Source organism: Triplophysa dalaica, chromosome 20 (assembly GCF_015846415.1).
Source record: "Triplophysa dalaica isolate WHDGS20190420 chromosome 20, ASM1584641v1, whole genome shotgun sequence".
Lineage (NCBI taxonomy): Eukaryota > Metazoa > Chordata > Actinopteri > Cypriniformes > Nemacheilidae > Triplophysa > Triplophysa dalaica.
The window spans coordinates 20188181-20206804 of NC_079561.1; the positions used below are offsets into that span (position 1 = coordinate 20188181).

General features: G+C 41.1%; 2 protein-coding genes across 6 annotated transcripts; both read left to right on the forward strand.

Annotated features, from left to right (window-relative positions):
- The first annotated feature begins 65 nt into the window (after positions 1-65).
- Positions 66-11280, forward strand: zgc:153012 (uncharacterized protein LOC777626 homolog). Of its 2 annotated transcripts, none has more exons than XM_056732785.1 (5): positions 66-1454; positions 2834-3662; positions 3990-4150; positions 10326-10377; positions 10648-11280. In XM_056732785.1, the coding sequence occupies exons 2-5, from the start codon at positions 2934-2936 to the stop codon at positions 10786-10788; spliced, it is 1083 nt and encodes a 360-aa protein (XP_056588763.1). In that variant the 5' UTR covers positions 66-1454; positions 2834-2933; the 3' UTR covers positions 10789-11280. The 2 variants fall into 2 exon arrangements, with proteins under 2 accessions (XP_056588763.1, XP_056588764.1); XM_056732786.1 differs by having other exon boundaries at positions 66-1133.
- Positions 11281-11509: 229 nt separating this feature from the next.
- On the forward strand, positions 11510-18586 carry ppp1r35 (protein phosphatase 1, regulatory subunit 35). 4 transcript variants are annotated; one of them, XM_056733847.1, is made up of 7 exons: positions 11510-11574; positions 11673-11725; positions 12298-12451; positions 12712-12838; positions 13337-13555; positions 13639-13772; positions 18325-18586. In XM_056733847.1, exons 3-7 carry the CDS (start codon positions 12305-12307, stop codon positions 18502-18504), a joined length of 807 nt encoding a protein of 268 aa, XP_056589825.1. In that variant the 5' UTR covers positions 11510-11574; positions 11673-11725; positions 12298-12304; the 3' UTR covers positions 18505-18586. The 4 variants fall into 4 exon arrangements, with proteins under 4 accessions (XP_056589825.1, XP_056589824.1, XP_056589823.1 ...); XM_056733846.1 differs by having other exon boundaries at positions 11530-11574; positions 11673-11753; XM_056733845.1 differs by having other exon boundaries at positions 11537-11753.
- Positions 18587-18624: the final 38 nt, after the last annotated feature.

Genomic DNA, 18624 nt, shown 5'->3' on the forward strand with positions numbered 1-18624 from the left:
CACATTTCAAAATGTGAAAAGGATTTTCAAAGGATAATTTAGTGGGCGTGACATTGTTCACTGCGAATTGACTGGATGTTGAAAAACAGGAAATGAAACAGACGGTTGAAGGGGAGGAGTAAAGGAATGCTCCGCCCAAGCCGTCTTATGTACGTCATTTGAGATGGATAGAACATTTCAGGGTGTATGTGCAATTTTCAGATCTTACAAAGAAAATGACCCACATTGATAACGCTGCAATATTTCATGAAAGAACAATATTTGACATTTTTTTCTTTCACTGGGACTTTAATATGAGTAATAGTCCCACATTAAAAATACCGCAGTATACTTGAACTGTATAGTAAACTGTAGTGTAATAAACTAATTAATACACTTTAATATATACCCGAATTTTGTAGTATCTATTATTTTAGTAAAATAATAAAGTATACTGCAGTGATTTTCTTTAGGTTCATGTTTGAAAAACGGTCGATAGGAGGCAGTGTGAACACGTGTTGTAGAATCAAATGTTTCAGTCTTGCTCGCTGAAGATATTTTAGTTTAAATTCTTACCCAGTTCGAATATTGTTTGTTATTTTAAAGAGTTTACTGCTCTCGTGTTTAGTTCATGTTTTCATTGACGTGAAATGTCAGACTTGGTCGTCAGTCTCATGAATAATAACAAGATCTCGCTGCCCGTACAGCCACGCCTCCTCATTAATATTCACGAGTCCTTGACCATAGTAGAATCGGGACGTAGAGCGGAGGCGGAACTTCCGGGTGATGGAAAGTTGTCAACAGTTTCGCTGAAGAGAAATAATCTTTACATCTGAGTTGATAGTTGTCACTTTACTGTAAATCCGTTGAGAAACACCTCAAGGGATCCGATCCGGTGCGTCTTCAGAGATGAGCTGAACTGATGTTTCGGGAACTGAGAGTTTTCTGAAGACATTATCTGATTTGCACATTATTGGGGTGGAGAGAGTTGCGCGTGCTGGACTTGAAGCAAACTGATTCCGATCTATCATCTGGAGAATAAACAGACCGTTCACTGCCAATCACATCACTCCCGGATTTCTTAAACTTACTTTTCAGGAGTATTCTCGCCTCCTCCGGTGGTTCTGGGTGTGGACGTGACCTGCACTGTGTCTGTGTGTGTTAAAGTTCACTAATCTCTGACTAAGTCATCTTGACTTTCGTTGGATTCGGACTCTGGACCCGCTTAACATTTCAATCCGGATCCATAAATCTGTTGTTTCACTGTTCGTTGGAGACATAACAGCCCTGATGAGTGTGATGCGGGTGTTAATGTTAGGTTTAGATTCAAAGTGTTGCGCAACGCGTGTCTTTCTGCGCGCACCCATGCGGGTATTTGCTTGAGGTGATAGAGAGGCGCGCGTCCGCTGCGCGACCGTGACGTCATCGCAGCGGCGTGAGAATCGTGATGCTGGACACGACGACACGATTTTCGGGTGTGTTTGCATGGACCCAGTGAACCCAAATCTAACATGAAAACATTGTGATCACTACACTGTGAATGTATACTATAGTGTTGTGTAGTGTTACCTCATAGAGTCATTTTATTAGTGAAGTAAACGCAGTCGTACACTGAAATGCTAGCGTAAAAACGCGATAGTCTTTTTATCTGTGACAGCTAACTGTAGTTAATGCTTCAACATACATTTTTACTGGTCTGCTTAAAACAGTTTTAATCTCAGATTGAATATGAATCCAGTTTTGATCTGAATGAAACCAGGACGGTAATCTCAGACATTCTGATAGTGCCTCGAGTCTTGACTTCATTCAGGATTTTACACAGACGGTAGCAGAACTTAAACTGAACTTTTTGTTTTAATAGTAGCCTAATTCGTCCTGCACACCCTAAATAATCACACAATATACTGAGACGTTCAGTTGCAGGAGTTCATTTAGACACGTCTCGTGAGGTCAGATGTGTTCTCAAAAGGAGATTTAAGGCTAAAATACACTACAAGACTTTTGCTGAGATTTTCAGTCTGGACTTGTTGCAGAAAGTCTGTGCCAGTCTGCAGATTTGATCAGTTTGTGTGTTTCTATCTGAAACTTAAAAAATGTCTGCAAGTGTTTGATGACTAGATTTTAAAGAGTACATAACTAGGGATTTTTAAGGTTCTTCTTTGGTTTATGGAGTGTCCAACAACAAGTTTATGTACAAAGAAGGTGTAAAAACACTATTATGTTGTAATAATATGCAGTTATTCTTACATTACTTCTTGACTGACTCTCAAATGATTTGTCAAAAAACATCTGTCTAATCCCCTCCTTTCCGCTAGCATAGTCTGATGTGATTGGTCAGATGGTCTAGTCTACTGTGATTGGTCTAACGTGACTGAGGCTCACGAGTGACAGTGTTTGGGGGAGAAGAGTGAAGTTTTCGCAGGCAGTCCTAGCTAAACGTAGGCGGGGACTATATGTAGTGATGTAAATCCACAGCGGTTAATGAATCAGACGAGGGACGACTCGTTTGCGTGATTCAGAGTCGACTCCCTTTTTTCCGAGCCAATAACTTTATTATCCATTCACCCTCGGCTTTACAACCGGGCAGACTGCTTACTTTCATACACAACAACATTACACACGGCATGAAATGTCATTTACATGATCTCATGTTACGTACTCTTTAAAAGTCTTGTAGTGATTTCCAGCCATTGCACAAGCACACTGACTGCAGCCAGATACGATGACATTAATATATCATCTGATTTTATTTTGGAATTTTAAATGTTTTTTCTTACATAACCGTGTGTTCACCTGAAGGTGATTCTATGATTCTCTCTTTCTGAGTCTCATTTCTGCTGTGTTTCTCTCACAGATTTCTCTGTCTCTGCTGAAATCCTAATGAATTGGGGCGTCCGGGCGTAACGTCACACAGACAGAAGCACTTGAACAGACGCAGCCGCGCTCCGTCCACGATGAGCGGAGGAAAGAAAAGGAGCGGTTTTCAAATAACCAGCGTGACGTCAGACTATAATCAGGGTTCTTCCGAGAACCTTTCACCTAAAGGACCTGCAGAAATCCTGAGCCCTCAAAAAGCCACTCCCACTTCCACCGCCCACAGAAGCCAGACCTCATCACCCACTCAAATCGTGGCCAATGGCCCCTCCCTGCGCCAAATCCCTGCTCTCCAGACGCAACAAAGCTTCAGTCAGCCGACCACGCCCCTCAATGCCCGGAAACAGAACTCGTTGGATGCGGGCGGGGCCTCGAGGTTCCGCGTGGTGCGATTGGACCAGGGCCCGGGCGAGCCGTACAAACGTGGACGTTGGACGTGCGTGGATGTAATGGAGAGGGAGGTGGAGGAACGAGGGCTACGGCGTGTGATCGACAGCATGAGGCACGCCCATTCCCTGGAGTCCTTGGAAACGGTGGGGCTGGGCGGTGCCGAGGGAGCGGTGGGCGGAGCCGTGCTGAAGCCACTGGGGTTGCGGGGGTTGCAAGCGGGTCACATTGTACACTCACAGGGCACCACCCACCTACTGGTCCAGTGCAGGACAGAAACCGCCCATAGCGGCCCGCCCTCACCAACACGACTCTACGCAACCCATGACACCCTGCCGGTCACCCCGCCGCATGTGCAGAACACGCCTCGCGCACGGAACATCCCCGCACCGCTGCGCCTGGATGTGGACGCCTCTGGCAAGGTAAAACCACTCGCGCCTCATCTGCGTAACTGTAACTCCATCTCAAATGGAAATCGAATCTCCAATCATGTAGATTTGCAGATTTAATAGTACTCACATGAAACATCAAGAACACTACATTTCATTTCTTTTAGTATTATTCCATAAAAACTGTAACGTTTGACTCTCTGTTTGAAACATAATACTGCAGATAAATTATTGTAAACTAATGTAGCGACGTCTTTCTGACACCGCAAATAAACATTTCAAGTATTAAACTCTGGACCCCCACACAAACTGAAGTCTCACAGGTGACACACGTGACAGATGTTTGTTTTCTCCTTTCAGCTCCGGACAACTCGCTCTCAGCCGGCATCACCCGGCCCCTACCTGTGTCGTGACAGCCCGTTCCACTCGGGCCTGACGCCCATCCATACGCCATCCACCCTCGCCCTTGCACAGTCCATGTTCGGCATGGATCGAGCGTTTGAGCTTGTGGGAGATGACAGGTGAGACGAGACTAATGATGACCGTTTCACACCTGTGTGTGTGTTATTGCTCTCTCTCTCAGCCTGTGTTTCTCTCTCGTTCTGTCTCTCTGTCTCACTGCAGTTCTATGTTTAGACTGTGAGTTGAGTGCAGATGTATTTTTAAAGTCGACTGTAAGAAGCTGCTGCTGTTTTCTTCAGCTCCTCATCATCAGTTTTTACACGCTTGTGTTTATTATCACAAGTCTGGAGGAAATACCTCTCACACACGCACACACACACACACACACACACACACACGCACACACACACACACACAAGCATTACATGTGAGTTTTCTCGAGTCAGACACCTGAACACAAACACTTCTCTCTGTTCAGTGTTTCAGTGTCCAGTAGTCAGAAATCAGATTGGCTGACACACATTTGTTTGGTGCTGTTTACACCAGCTGTAGTCTTGTGTGTTTTTTGTACAGTTGTGTTCACACAGGAAAGTTTAAGCTCCAGAAAGAGCTTTTGCCTGCGTACAGTTACACAAGACTGTGTGAAGTATGCACAAGACCGCACTCTTACGCTGGCAAAACATTCACATCTACACACTTGTGTTAAGTGTGTTTGTGGTTCAAATGTTTATATGTTCTAGCTCTATCAGTGCTGGAATAGAGGCCCTATTGTGTGTGAGAGAGAGAGTCTGTGTGTGTGTGTGTGTGTGTGTGTGTGCGCGTGCATGGACTTGGTTTTTATATGTTAGTGGGGACCTAAACCTGAATGCACACCGACTCATGGGGACTCATGTCACTGGGACAAAAATGGAGGTCCCCAGGGGTACAAAAGCTTATAAATGGTACAGAACAATTTTTTTTTTTTTAATATTTAAAAATAAAAAAATTCAAATGTTTGATCTTTAGGGGTAGGGGATAAAATATACAGTTTGTACAGTACACAACTCATTACGCTGCCTATGAGATCATATATCCCACGGAGATAATAAAACATACATGTGTGTGTGTGTGTGTGTGTGTGTGTGTGTGTGAGAGAGAGTCTGTGTGTGCGTGTGTGTGCACGTATATGAAAGTGTGTTAGATTTCTTAAGTTTTGAAACTGTGTTGTATCACACTCCTGAGGGTTCATGAGTCACGTTACACTAACAACACACGTGTGCACACTGTGTGTTATTTTATGAGTTGAGTTGTGTGTATTGTGTGATATCTGATTCTTCAGTCAACACTCACTGCTGATAAAAAATGTATTTACACAACCGCTCAAACACTGAAGTGTTTCTTAAATCTGATCTTTCATAAAAACTGATCTAGAACCCTCTGCTTAAATGTTTGAAGGACGTTTGTAGAAACGAATGCCAATATATTTGATTCATCCATTAGATGTAAAGTCAAGTTTACTGTAGATGAGTTCTGTTTATGAATCGTCTCAGGGAGAGAAACAGGTCGATATCACATTTCTGTAAATTCACTGTGACTAAAGATGATAGCAGTTTTCTGTTATTTCACATCATTACCAAACGCACAGTTGTGTGATTGTGTGTGAATGAGTGTAAGATAAACTCTGATAATACAGAATGAGTATGTGAATATTGTTTGACAGGGAGGGACAGAGATACGTCGCAATGTCACCTTCTGTTGCTCAAAGGGTTATGGGTAACATCATCCAAAATAACATACGAGCTGTGTCCCAATTTGAAGGCCGCAACCTTCTAAGGTCACTGACTTAAAAACGAGGACGTGTTCTTCAAAGCACGCAGCCTCAAAAGTCCAAGAAGCCAACCGAAATGAGACGGTCTAGCCTCAAAGAGGATTTCCTCATTGCATCACCTGCTGCATATGTTGTGTGGCGACAGCTGTGGGACACAGAAGAGACGTTTCTGACTTCTGACTTGAATACAGAGCCAGAAAAATTATATTTTATTTTAGAGAATATGACACGTTTATGTAGATTAAAACAGCCCAACAACATAAAATGAACAACCTCAGAAATCTAAAACACAATAATGCACCAATAATGTTCATTAGCAACATCATATATAATATTAATGGGGTCACATGACACGGCTAAAACTAATATTATGGTTTGTTTGTTTTAGATGTAATGTGTCTACATGATTAAAGGGCCGCAATCCCAGGTGTTTTCTGCAATGTAAAAATAGTCAGTGGTGTCCCCAGAATGTCGCTGTAAAGTTTCAGCTCAAAATACACCACATATCTTTCATTACAAGATGTTGAACATGACCATTATGCTTCTGCTCCCCTCCCTGTATGCAAAATAGGAGGTAGCGTTTACACATGTGCTTTGGATGACATCAAGACAAGCAATATGGCGGAAAGCGCAATTATGTCTGTAATGCCCTATCCAACCAAAACCATATCCTTACTGCGAAAATAATAAATATGAATTAAATGGAAAAGACAAAAACATAGATAGAAAAACAATTGCTGTATGAAATGTTGGTCATTGATTTATCATGTGTGTGCATATTACTAACAGACATAAACACGGATGTAGGCATAAACATGCATTCAGAGTACTTGTATATGACAGAGAGGTATGTAAAGATCAGCAAGCAGGTGATATTATGTTGTGAGTAGCAATTTCTGCGTAACCTCATTGTCTTACAAATCTCTGTTTCTATCTGCTCTTATTATTGTCGCACTTATGACATACGAGAAAACACTGAACTCACAGAGAAGGACACTGCTATAACTTTCTTTCGTTGTAATGAATAAGTTTTACAGAAATGATATCGGTCACTAGTCTTCTGGACCTATGGGTGCCATGCGTTTTACCACTAACGTTACGACACAACACCTGTCTTTGGACCGGGTGGTTTTAACTCGGGTTAAACTGTGAACATGTGAACAACAGCCGCTAACAATCCTAAACGCATCATTTAAGAAAGGCGATTTAAAAATGTAATACTTCTTCTGGAGATGGAGCTTGATCAGTTGTTACTTATCCACTCTTAAGAATATTTTTTTGGCAAAACCCATGCTATACTGACCCGTGTTGACCCCGGGAGCCGGAGATACATTCGGCCGGAGCCTGGTCTTCTGTGGGCTTGGCCACCAGGTACCGGAGCTTCAATTTTTCGATCTTTCCGGGTACCGGGGGCCCTAGCTCCAGACGTAGGGGTTGCATCGACTCGACTTCCAATGAGTCCTGGCTTGTTTCTCTAAGTCTTTTCATTTTTGCCTACTAGATAGTATGGAAGTAGGTGATTAGCGACGCAGGGAAACTGATTTTTAGCCGCTATCATTTTGATGCACTCACATTAACCTCAGATACTGCTGAGGGCAGATAGTTTGTGATTAATGTTTTGTGTATTTATCTGTGATGTGAGATGGTGGGTGTCGTGTGGAATGCTGGGAAGCGTGTGCGCGGGCCGAGAATCACAGCCTGTGATGTGATTGGCTGAGATGAAGAGTGGGTGAGGACTGAATCAAAGAGTTTAGTGTCAGGAAACACAGTGTGTGTGTGTGTGTGTGCATTTACATACGTGTCACGAGACACACACATGCAGTGTTTGACGAACACCAGTGACATGAGGATGGAGGTTCTGGTCAGACAGGTGGACTTTTTCCTCAGATGAATCTCATGAATGTTTGTGAAGGAATGTGGCTGGGATTGATGGATTACAGCTCAAGCGTTCTGAGGAGATGGAGATGTGGTGATGGATTATTCTGACCCGCAGGTTCAGTGTTGGCGACACAACTAACAGAAGCGCACTCATCTGAAGCGTACATACATCATGACATCACATATACACCTCTCTCTCTCTCTCTCTCTCTCTCTCTCTCTCTCTCACTAAATCTGAAGTTTGATTCATTTCATTTGATTCACATGTGTGCATCATGATTCTCTGATTCATTTCTGCTGTTTTATGTTTGTCAGGTATAAACTGAGGTGTATCTATTGACTGTATATGTTGTTTATGTATCTTATCTTAAAAATCAGATATTTATGTTTGAGTCAGTCATAATCTTATTATTCTATCATTTGAAACTGCAGTCATAACGTTTGACTCTCTGTCGCATCTCTGTTTAAAACATAGTATTTCAGGTTACTTTATGTTACAGTAACTTTGTTACTTTACATACTTTATTATATTCTTATCTTTACAGAGTGTCTATTTACACTGAGAACAAATAGCCCGCCTTGTTGTCCGAGACTATTTGCACTAGCTCCACCCACCAGTGTGTGATTGGAATAGGGAAAGTGTAAGAACGACGCCTTTTCAAAAATGGCGACTCCAGCTGCGTAAAGTGTAAAGTCTGTATAATTTCAGCACTGGAGACTAAGGTTCTAATCCATCTAATCCACTTCGCCCAAAACCCTTTTTTACCTATTTTCAATCAAATTTAATCTTAAAATTCATTATTATTCATAACATTTAGGTTTTGGTAAGGTTAGGGGTAAGGCTTTAATATCTCCATAAGTTGCCATCATTTTTTTTTTAAATACAATGATTAACACTTTATTAATTTTTTTATTATTGCATAATGTTTATAACACAACAACACGTGCAAATAGTGCAAATTGTAATGTTATCTGACACTTTTTATAATTATCAATAGCATCTAACTACTATTTCTACTTAATCCAAAGAAAATAGCTATTTAAACATACTGTAAATAACATCTATTGCTTTTGCCGCTAATTTATCTTTATGTCTTTTGAAGTAAAGTGAAATCAAAGTGATATTTTATGTGAAATTGTGCAAATCATGATTAAGCTTCAAGTACCTGATGGATAAATGAAGTGACGAACTTTAATGTAGTTAAACATCACTGTTTGTTAGAATGTTTTAGTCTTGACAACTACATTCATTCAAAGTTTGACTGTAAATATTAAATCACTTGTATCTTGACAAACTAGTTTCAGAGAAGCTTCCTCACCACCCATAAAGATGATGAACATGTGATGACAGGTTGGAATGTCTGTGTAGACTTGACTCTCTCTCTCTGACTGAGTTTCTGGGTGCTTGTGATTTCTTGTTTTTCATTGGCTTGTCCTAAAGGAGGTCACAGGAAGTGATCGTCACGTGACACACCTCACATGTTTGTGGTTGTTTGACGTGTGTACGTGACTTTCCTTCTCAGCACCATGTTTGTCAGCGTGAGAAAGCTGGTCTCTATTTTTGAGAGTAAAAAACAGCCTCGTCCCGTGTCCCTTCCTCCATCACTTCACACAGCCCTCGCCTCTGCCCCGCCCACTCCACCCGCTCATCATCCCAGCCCACCTCCAGCAGATTCTGAGCCACACCCCCCTGCAGAGCAAGAGGCCGCACACGTCTTGCGGAGAACAAACGCTAGACTTCAGAGATTCCGTGAATCTTGGCCGACAGGGAAGGTGGATTACCATCCGAGGGCTTTCCGCTTAGCTGTATCCACAGAAACCAAAGAGCCAATCAGCAGCAAGCACCGCCCACATGCATGTCTCAGAAACAAACGCGGAGACGGCACCACAGCTGGCAGAACATCCATCCCACAATCCAACAGAGCCAGAACATCACAATGCCCTTCAGAAACCATGCCCCCGTCTCCTCCACAGGCCCCCGCAGGCTCCGCCCACAGCATCACCGCTGAGAAGCAGGCAGTCGTGGATATGCCGCTGTCTCAAACACACCTGTCTGCTGTAAGAAGCGCCCCCTCTTGTAGGTCCGGCCCATTCTGTGTCACTGATCAGAGAGGAGGAGCCCGTAAACAAAGACTCCGCCCCTCTGACTCCACCCTTCTGTCACTTCTGCTTTTCTTTCACAGGTAACGTTGATAAAACTCCTGGTGCCAGACTTGATGCGTACAGTACAGTGCTGTATGTGTGAGTCAGTGTATTTGTGGTTGTGTAGTCAGGGTTGTTGTCATGGGAACCGTATGTTGCCGGCCACATTCAGATTAAAATCAAGTCAGCTTCTTCTGAGTCCTTCTTTCTCTCAGAAGGTGACTCGTCCTGCACTGTTAGTGAATGATGACTGACGGAAAACACAAAGAATCCGTCACTCAGAACTTTAGTAGCCAGATAGCAACACCCTGACGAGCGCTTGGAGGAGCTTGAGCTGCTCTGAAGACTTCTGCACAGGCAGACGCTGATGAATGTTTTCTGTTATGATATGAATGATAAATGTGTGAGGATTTCAGTGTGACACAAAACTCTATTTGTATAAAAGTTCTTCTGTTTCCTCATTGCAGCGGAACAAACACCAGCATGATCGCCATCGATAACAAGATAGAACAAGCCATGGTGAGAGAGAGAGAGAGAGAGAGAGAGTGTGTGTGCATGTGTGTATGTGAGTGCATATGTGTGTGTGCGTGCATATGTGTCTGTGGGCATGCCTATGTGAGTGTGTGTATGTGTGTGCGTGCCTGTGTGTGTTTGTGTGTGCGTTCCTATGTGTGTGCACGTGCAGTTGTGCGTCCCTATGTGTATGTGTTGGTGCATATGTGTGCGAGACAGACACACTGCTGTTATATTATTTCCTCCTGTTTTTAATGTGTGTGTGTGTGTTTGCAGGACCTGGTGAAGTCTCACCTGATGTTGGCGGTACGAGAGGAGGTGGAGATTCTGAGGGAGCAGATTAAAGAGCTGTCAGAGAGAAACGCTGAGCTCGAGAGAGAAAACTACATCCTGAGAGCCCTCAAGGACAGAGACTGAACTCAACCCCAGTGCATTCTGGGATATGTAGTTTGATCAGAGGAAAAAGGGAGAATGCTTGTGTGTGCAGTGTTGAAAATCATGGTTTTATTATAGTAAAAGTGTATTAACCGTGTGTTATCATTTGCGTAAGCACAGCTTTACTACATGAACCAGAGTTAAACTAAAGCTACTGTAGTAAAGCCATGGTTCATTTTTATTAGGAAATAAATAAAAGTGCCTTAACTCCAGTAATGACTGTTAGAAGAGTAGAAGATAACTAAACCATGTTTCAAGATGTCCTAGACACTGCCTATTTATTGCTTACTCTATCTGTGTGTGTGTGTGAGTGAGTGTGCGTGCTTGTGGTAGTTTCATGTTGCTATGGTTACTCTTAGATCACCACTTCTCATTTGAAAGACTGTTACACACTATGATTACACAATACTTTAGTGTCTGTTTGGTCATCTGTAACACAAATATGACTGCTCTAATAAATAACTTCTTCTACAATTGTTGTGTTGTATTCTGATGACAACTTCGCGTCTAATGTAATTGGGTGCGTCTTGTATTTAAAGTCAGTCTCTTCATATTTAGTTTATTTAAACATTTAAAAACAAATTTTTATTTATAACACAAAAAATGAATAATAGAAGTATAATTCTCAACTGTTGTATTCATACTACACTGTTATGTGGTTTTCTGTAATCACTTCATCGTATTGTACGGGTTGTCATGTCCACTGTAGGTCTTGTGAGGAATGCTTTTGCTGCGCATGCGCGATGATGCCACCCTGCACCCGGAAGTGTATGTGCGCGCGGCATCCGTGGAGGGAGTTTAAAATATCTTTATACTTTTTATAATAGATTTTAGTTTAAATATTTTCTCTCGTGTTTATCTTCAAGGGACGTGTCTTTTTGACCAAACCGCTGACGTCATATTGTCGACGAGTTTAACGGTCCGTTTCAAGCGACCTTCAGTAGCAGGTTTTGTCTTGATTTAGTGTCATATAATCATGTTTACTGACTTCAAAATCCACTTTGTGTATTTGCTTGTTCCCATGTTGACAAATAAGTTACGTTAGTATACTTTGATATTTACTAAAGCAAGCTGTAGTACAAATAATAATATTACAAATACTTTTTGACTGTGTTTTTAAACGTTGTTTACAACGATTCACAGAATACTACAGTATACAATGCATGCACGTGTTGTGATTACTGTAATATTCTATTTTATAGTTTACTATAGTAAGTAATAACGTATACTTCTACTTTCTATGTGAGATGGGCGTCCGAAAAAAACAAATTCTTTTTTTGTGTCTTCTGTCAGCATCATTCACATTAAATGTGATGTGCTGTTAGTGTTACACACATTATGTGTTGTGTGACGTCAGGAATAGTCATTTAAAACGCATCTCTTCTAATTTATTCCTTCCTTTTATATGTTTTTAATATATTAAAATGCATCTTTCTATGGATGTTGCAACTGTTCTGATTAATGCACAAGAATGATGTCTGTGATTGACAGAGGAAAGATGTCCGTGTCAGGAGAACCGTGTGTGCGGACCGCTCCAGAACCCTTCCGGATCACACCGGTTCAGACCACAGACCTGCTCTGCTCTGATTTGGACCTGTCTGTCACTCTCACCCCTGAGCGACCCGCAGACAGACGCCATCGACAGGTTTCATCCTGACAAACATCATTCCTAAAGCTTGAAGAATGTTTATCTGTCCAAATCTAATAGAAAAGTTAATCTCTAACTGATGTTGGTCCAGTTTGATCTCTTCACTTAAATGCGTTGGATCATATGACATTTGCTTTACTTAAACAAAGCATATTACGGCATTCAAACACAAGATAAGAACACGACTCGCCCTCCACAGTCCACAGCTCAGTTGTTTCTATTAAGAACTCGACGTCTTTCTTATCTGTGTGTTTCAGGTGCGTTTCAATGTAAGTTCCCAGCGCAGCGCTCACTCAGAGTCTGATCCAGTGGTCGTCACGGTGATCCCAGAACCCAGAAACAACCAATCAGCAACTGGAAATCCTCAAAACGAAGAGACCAACGGTAAATCAAACACACAACCTTTGCATTGCTCACGCAATCAGTGCTCTATTAGTTCAGTGGCAGGAACACCAAAACTAACACAGGAACAGCTACAAAGATGAGTCATTTGATTGTGAAAAGATTAAAGATGAGGTCACACACACAGCTTCTGGCAATCTCATATTAATCTTGAGTATTGCACACGTGGTATCTTCAAAGAGTCTCTAGTTTGATCGATTTAGGTTCACTCTTTCTATCGCTGAATGAACCGTCCAAAATGGACTAAGAACTCTTGTTACGAAACGGGAATCCATGTTCGAAAAAAACTTTCCGAAACCTGTACGAACCCTGACTGAGTGAATCAAGCACAGATATACTACGTCATATCTTCAAACATTTTTTGACAAGTTGTTGATGTTAAGCTTGAGAGGACAGCACGTTTAGCGGTGTGAAGAAGTCAGAATGCATGACATAGCATGTTACCTCCGCTTCAATGAGTGTCGTGTGTTTATTCTTCAGGTCACCAATCAGGTCCAGGGCGAGGTCACGTGACAGGTGGACCATCTGTAGTGAGTGATGGACAGCTGACAGAGGGGGCGGAGCTGAACACAACCCTTGCGCTGAGGGCGGAGCTTCGTGAAATAGAGGAGCAGGTGTTTGACCGTGAGAAAGCGCTTAAGGAGAAATTACAAAGCTCCTCCCTCACAAAGAACCACATCAGCACCAGAGCAACAGACGGTCAGACATCACAACACAACACAACATAATACAAACAAAACACACAACAGTACACGTAACTCCCTGTTCTTCACTTCTTACAGCACTAAACTTCCCACCCTCTCAGCACCTGTATCGGGCTTTAGTCAGTGTCAGCCTATCACACGAGCAGCTCATCAGCCATGCGTTACGGGATAGGGCAACACTGGCCCCGCCCACCAGCTCCCAAACCACTAAGGTCAGTGTCTGTCTCATATAATCATGTTTATAATGATTATACATCTGAAAGGAACCTGAAGTGTTTCATCATTACTACGGGACTGGAGGCTTTAAAGCAGGGGTGTCCAATGTCGGTCCTGGAGGGCCTGTGTCCTGCAGAGTTTAGCTCCAACTTGGCTCAACACACCAGTTTGGAAGTTTCTAGTCTGCTTTGTGAGACCTTGATTATCTGTTCAGGTGTGTTTGATTAGGATTGAAGCTAAACTTTGCAGGACAAAGGCCCTCCAGGACTGACTTTGGACACCCATGCTTTAAAGGGTCACTTCCGTCTTTGACACTTCACCCAAAAATGAAAATTCTGTCATTATTTCCTCACCTTTGAGTTGTTCTGAATCTGTTTAAATTTCTTTGTACTGATGAACAGATATTATATATCAGATATTAGGAAGAATGGTCATAACCAAACAGCTCTTCGACCCCATTGAGTCCCGTAGTAGGTGAAATGAAGAGCTCTTTTCCAAAACGCTATAAATCCATTTTAATAGTTTTCATGAAAATTACATTTTTTTACCTAGACCCACACATTTTGTAAATATTCAATTTACCCTGTTAAAATGGTCTGTTGGCTCAAGTCTGAACATGTTAAACAATGATTGTTAAATGAAATAACAATATTGTCGATTACGATTATAAAATCAAAGTTTATTTTTTATTTTTTCAAAACACTACAAATCCATCCTTTTTTCATCCATCCTTTTTTTTGTTGGTTTATTTATTTTTAAAAACAAACAAACAAGAGAACATGAAACATATGACATCAGGGATAGATTATTAAATTCATATGAATCAAATAAATGCAACTGCATGAAATAAATAACAGCCAAATAAAATAAATAGTAACAAAATAAAATAAATATTTTCAATTTCATGTTTCAATATTTTCCACCACAAACAACAAATTTAAAAATAACACGCATACAAATACCATTAACGAGCGAATTCTGATTGGTCGATTGGTCGCATTTAGGTTAAAAACAGAAACTGCATCTTGCAGAACATTTTAAACAAGAAAATATAGCGCTTTGTCATGAAACATTGATGGAGCAGTGACTAGGTTTAGTACACAGCAAAATGGCATGATAAACCCATTTTTTTCAAATTTGGCATTTAATGCGTTTTGGAAAAGAGCTCTTCATATGTTCTTTCTTCTGTTGTACACAAAAGAAGATATTTTGAAGAATGTAGGACAGTAGGTAGTTCTGGGACACTTTTGTGTATTTTTCCTACTATGGGGGCAAGAACTGTTTGGTTACAAGCATTCGTCTAAATATCTTTCTTTGTATTCATCATAACAAAGACATTCATACAGATTTGGAACAACTCGAAGGGTGAGGAAAGGATGACAGAATTTATCCCTTTAAAGAATTCTCATCAGTTATTCACCCTCATGTGGTTCATGATGTGGTCTTGCTTCATTATTTCCTCATTCTTGGAAGTCTCTTTGGACAAAAGCGTTTACTAAATGTTTGAATCACAGATGAGCTGATGAATAATACTAAAAACTATATACTGGAAAACTACATCCCAGCTCTCCATGTCCAGTGTGGTGAATAGATAACATCACTGAATTCTTTGATTATGCTGGTTTCTATTTGGCTTGACAATTAAATGCACAAATGCAGTAAATCACATCCTCTCGTTCATTTCAAAACAATGACCATATTGATCAAAGCCAGTAGCTGCTGGTTATGAGAACAGGCATTCGGACGTGATGTGTGGTATTTTTAGCTCAATGCGGATAAAACACAGCACAATAAAGACATCCGTCTGTATGTGTCCAACAATCAATTGTTCTGTGTGACAGAATCACAGACTGAATGGATTTCTGTGGGCTTCAGGCCAGTGATGTGCTTACATGTGTACATAAAACAAGAAATACTTTGAATATTTCTTATAGCAAGTTTTGATTGTTCTATGTGATGCGTGTTACAGTAGCGTAGAGGTTTATCATTTATTTTAATTCATTTGGTTGATAATTTGATCCCTTATTCGGTTGTTAAGTGGTGATTTAAGGAATACCTTTCTGGGTCCAAGCATCTATTCATTTCAAGGGGGGCTACAGCTTAAACAGCTGGTTATGAGCACTGTTTACTCATATTGCATTTTTAAGCCAAACATGTATTAACTCAAAGTATACACTACAGTCACCAGGCTCACAGAATCTCTGACATCAATATTTGAATTAATTATGAAAAAGAAATCACTGACTGGACATGTGGGATTTAGTCATGAAGATTAAGGTTAGGATCGCGGTATTCCAATATAGCTCACTATGAGCGTATATTAGCATTTTAGATGTTTATCTAAAGCATATTATTGACTGTTGGACACGGAAACGGTATATGACCTTCCATATATAGTGGTGCGTGACGTCGGGCTTAACAAGCGGAGCCATCTTTGCATATTTATGGCTTCATTTGCTAAGTGATTGGTTACAAGTTTATGATGTCATTAACAGGCCGTTTCAAAGCGCATTTTTTCAATTGTCTTTGGTTAACTCAGTTTTATGAAGAAAATACTCAGCAATGGTTTAAAATGATGGGTTTGCACTAGTGGTGGGCGCCGTTAACGCAGTGAGACTTTTATCGCGCGATAAAAAAAATGTCGCCGTTAATCTATTCTCAAAGTTGGGTTGGGAGCTGGGTCTATACTACGCAAGCTATGATGACTTTCACCTTGATATTTTAGCGCGGATGTATACCAGCTTAACTGCACTGTACGGGGCGAGAACGAGATTTTTCAACTCGCGTGATTCGCGTCATTCGCGGAAGCAGAAGGCGCCTCATCATCTCATGACCAGGGCTTCATTCGCGTCCTTAGCGCAGCCTCATCATCTCATAACCAGGGCTTCATTCGCGCGATTCGCGCAGCAAGTAGGTCTATTGGCTCTTTTCATTAACATATAAATCACTCGCGCTTGAGGCGCCATTCGCGTTTGGTCTGAACACAACATAACGTTACTGTGAAATTACCGCATCAAACGTGACGTGCTAACATGGATGCAGCTATGAAGCCGCCGGGTTTGCTTCAGGGAATATTCATTTTTAAGAAGCTTCCCAATAGAAACATCGACAAGACTAAGGTTGTTTGCACCTTGTGCAATGCGGAATTGGTTTAAAAAAAACACTTTCTCTCAACAGGTAGCGGTCTAGCTTTAGTTGAAACCAGTAACTTTGTATTGAGATCTAATGTATTATGGCTCCTGTATGACATATCGCTTGTTGCTCCCTCACTCTTTGTAAGTCGCTTTGGATAAAAGCGTCTGCTAAATGACTAAATGTAAATGTACTGTAGGAGCTCTTCCAGTCTCAAGTACCACCTAAATGGAAATCATCCCTTAGCTAATGCGGAAGTAAACACAAGTTCATCTTATTGAACATAATTTAATTTTCATCACCAATTATCATAGTAGAACAGCTTTCTCAAGCAGTTTGTGATGCATTTTGGAAACAGGAGATGAGCCCCTGGTCTAATGCGCCACCTGGCTTGAGAAACCCGTTCTCAAAGACTTACTTTTAGTCATTATTTGGGTAGCACACATATTCTGAATGCCTTCGGCAGAATTCAAATGAGCCATTTTAATCTAGATTAATCTAGATTAATTCCAAAATTAATCTAGATTAATCTAGATTAAAACAATTAATCTATGCCCACCACTAGTTTGCACATGGTTCGTCTTAAAGCACATTAAAACATACCAACAACATGAAAAAACAGATTTTCACCAAAGGTGTTCTTTGAAGGGGTATTTCACTTTAAAATTCATTCATGCTAATTCATTCACACACATGTGTCATGCAAGCTGTCTGTGTGTTTATTTCTTCTGTGGAAAACAAATTGAGGCTTTTGAGGAAAGCTTTTTCAGGGTTCTTCACCATATAATGACCTTCAAAGGGGGCCTGTTAGTTAAGATCCAAATTTCAGTTTCATCTCAGCTTCAACAGGCTCTAGTTGATGAATAAGGGTGTTGTCTAGCAAAACCATTGGTCAATTTCCAAGACAACAAAAAAACGAAATACTTCTTAAACATAAATGCATGGCTTGCTCTGTCTCGCAGTGCCTCCATGTAGCACATCCATGACTTCACGTATGACGTTATTGTGTTGGAAAGGTCATGTGTGACTCCGATATCAAAAGAAACTGCTGTCGATAGTGTGTCTGATTTCTGCAGTATGTTAGTATGTCATGTGAAGCAGGCAGTGTAAAGCTGGTTCATGTGGTCCAGTTTGTTTGTAAATCTTAAAGGTGGAGTACCGTCAAGTGTTTGAAAGTCTGTACGTGACTCTTCTTTCTATAGTGGATCACAAAAGAAGATCTTTTGAGAAATGTCTGTGTGGTTTCATGGAAGTCAAGGGGGTTCTGTGTTGTTCGATGGTCAACATTCTTCAAAATATCTTCTTTTGTGTTCTGATGAATAAAGAAACTCATACAGGTTTGACATTACATGAAAGTGAATAAATAATGAAATCATTCTTGTTTTTTGACAAGCTGTCACTTGTTTCTGTGTGCAGTTCTCCTCTCAGCCACTAGAGGCGCCAGGATTACAGCCGTTCTACAATCTTGACAAGCTGCTCAGAGAGACTCCACTGTTGCCAGGCAACCACATCCCTTTACCCCGCCCACGACCTGCTCCGAGACCCGCCCACACCACCTTTCACCTACATCATCGACACAAACTCTGGGAGTCATGAACTTACGTGTGTGTTGTGAGGATTTAATGTGTTCTTTTACCCGAGTGTCATTTAATATCAATAAATATGAGACATTATTTCATTCATGCTCAAGAAAAGTTTTTGATGGCATCATTGAGA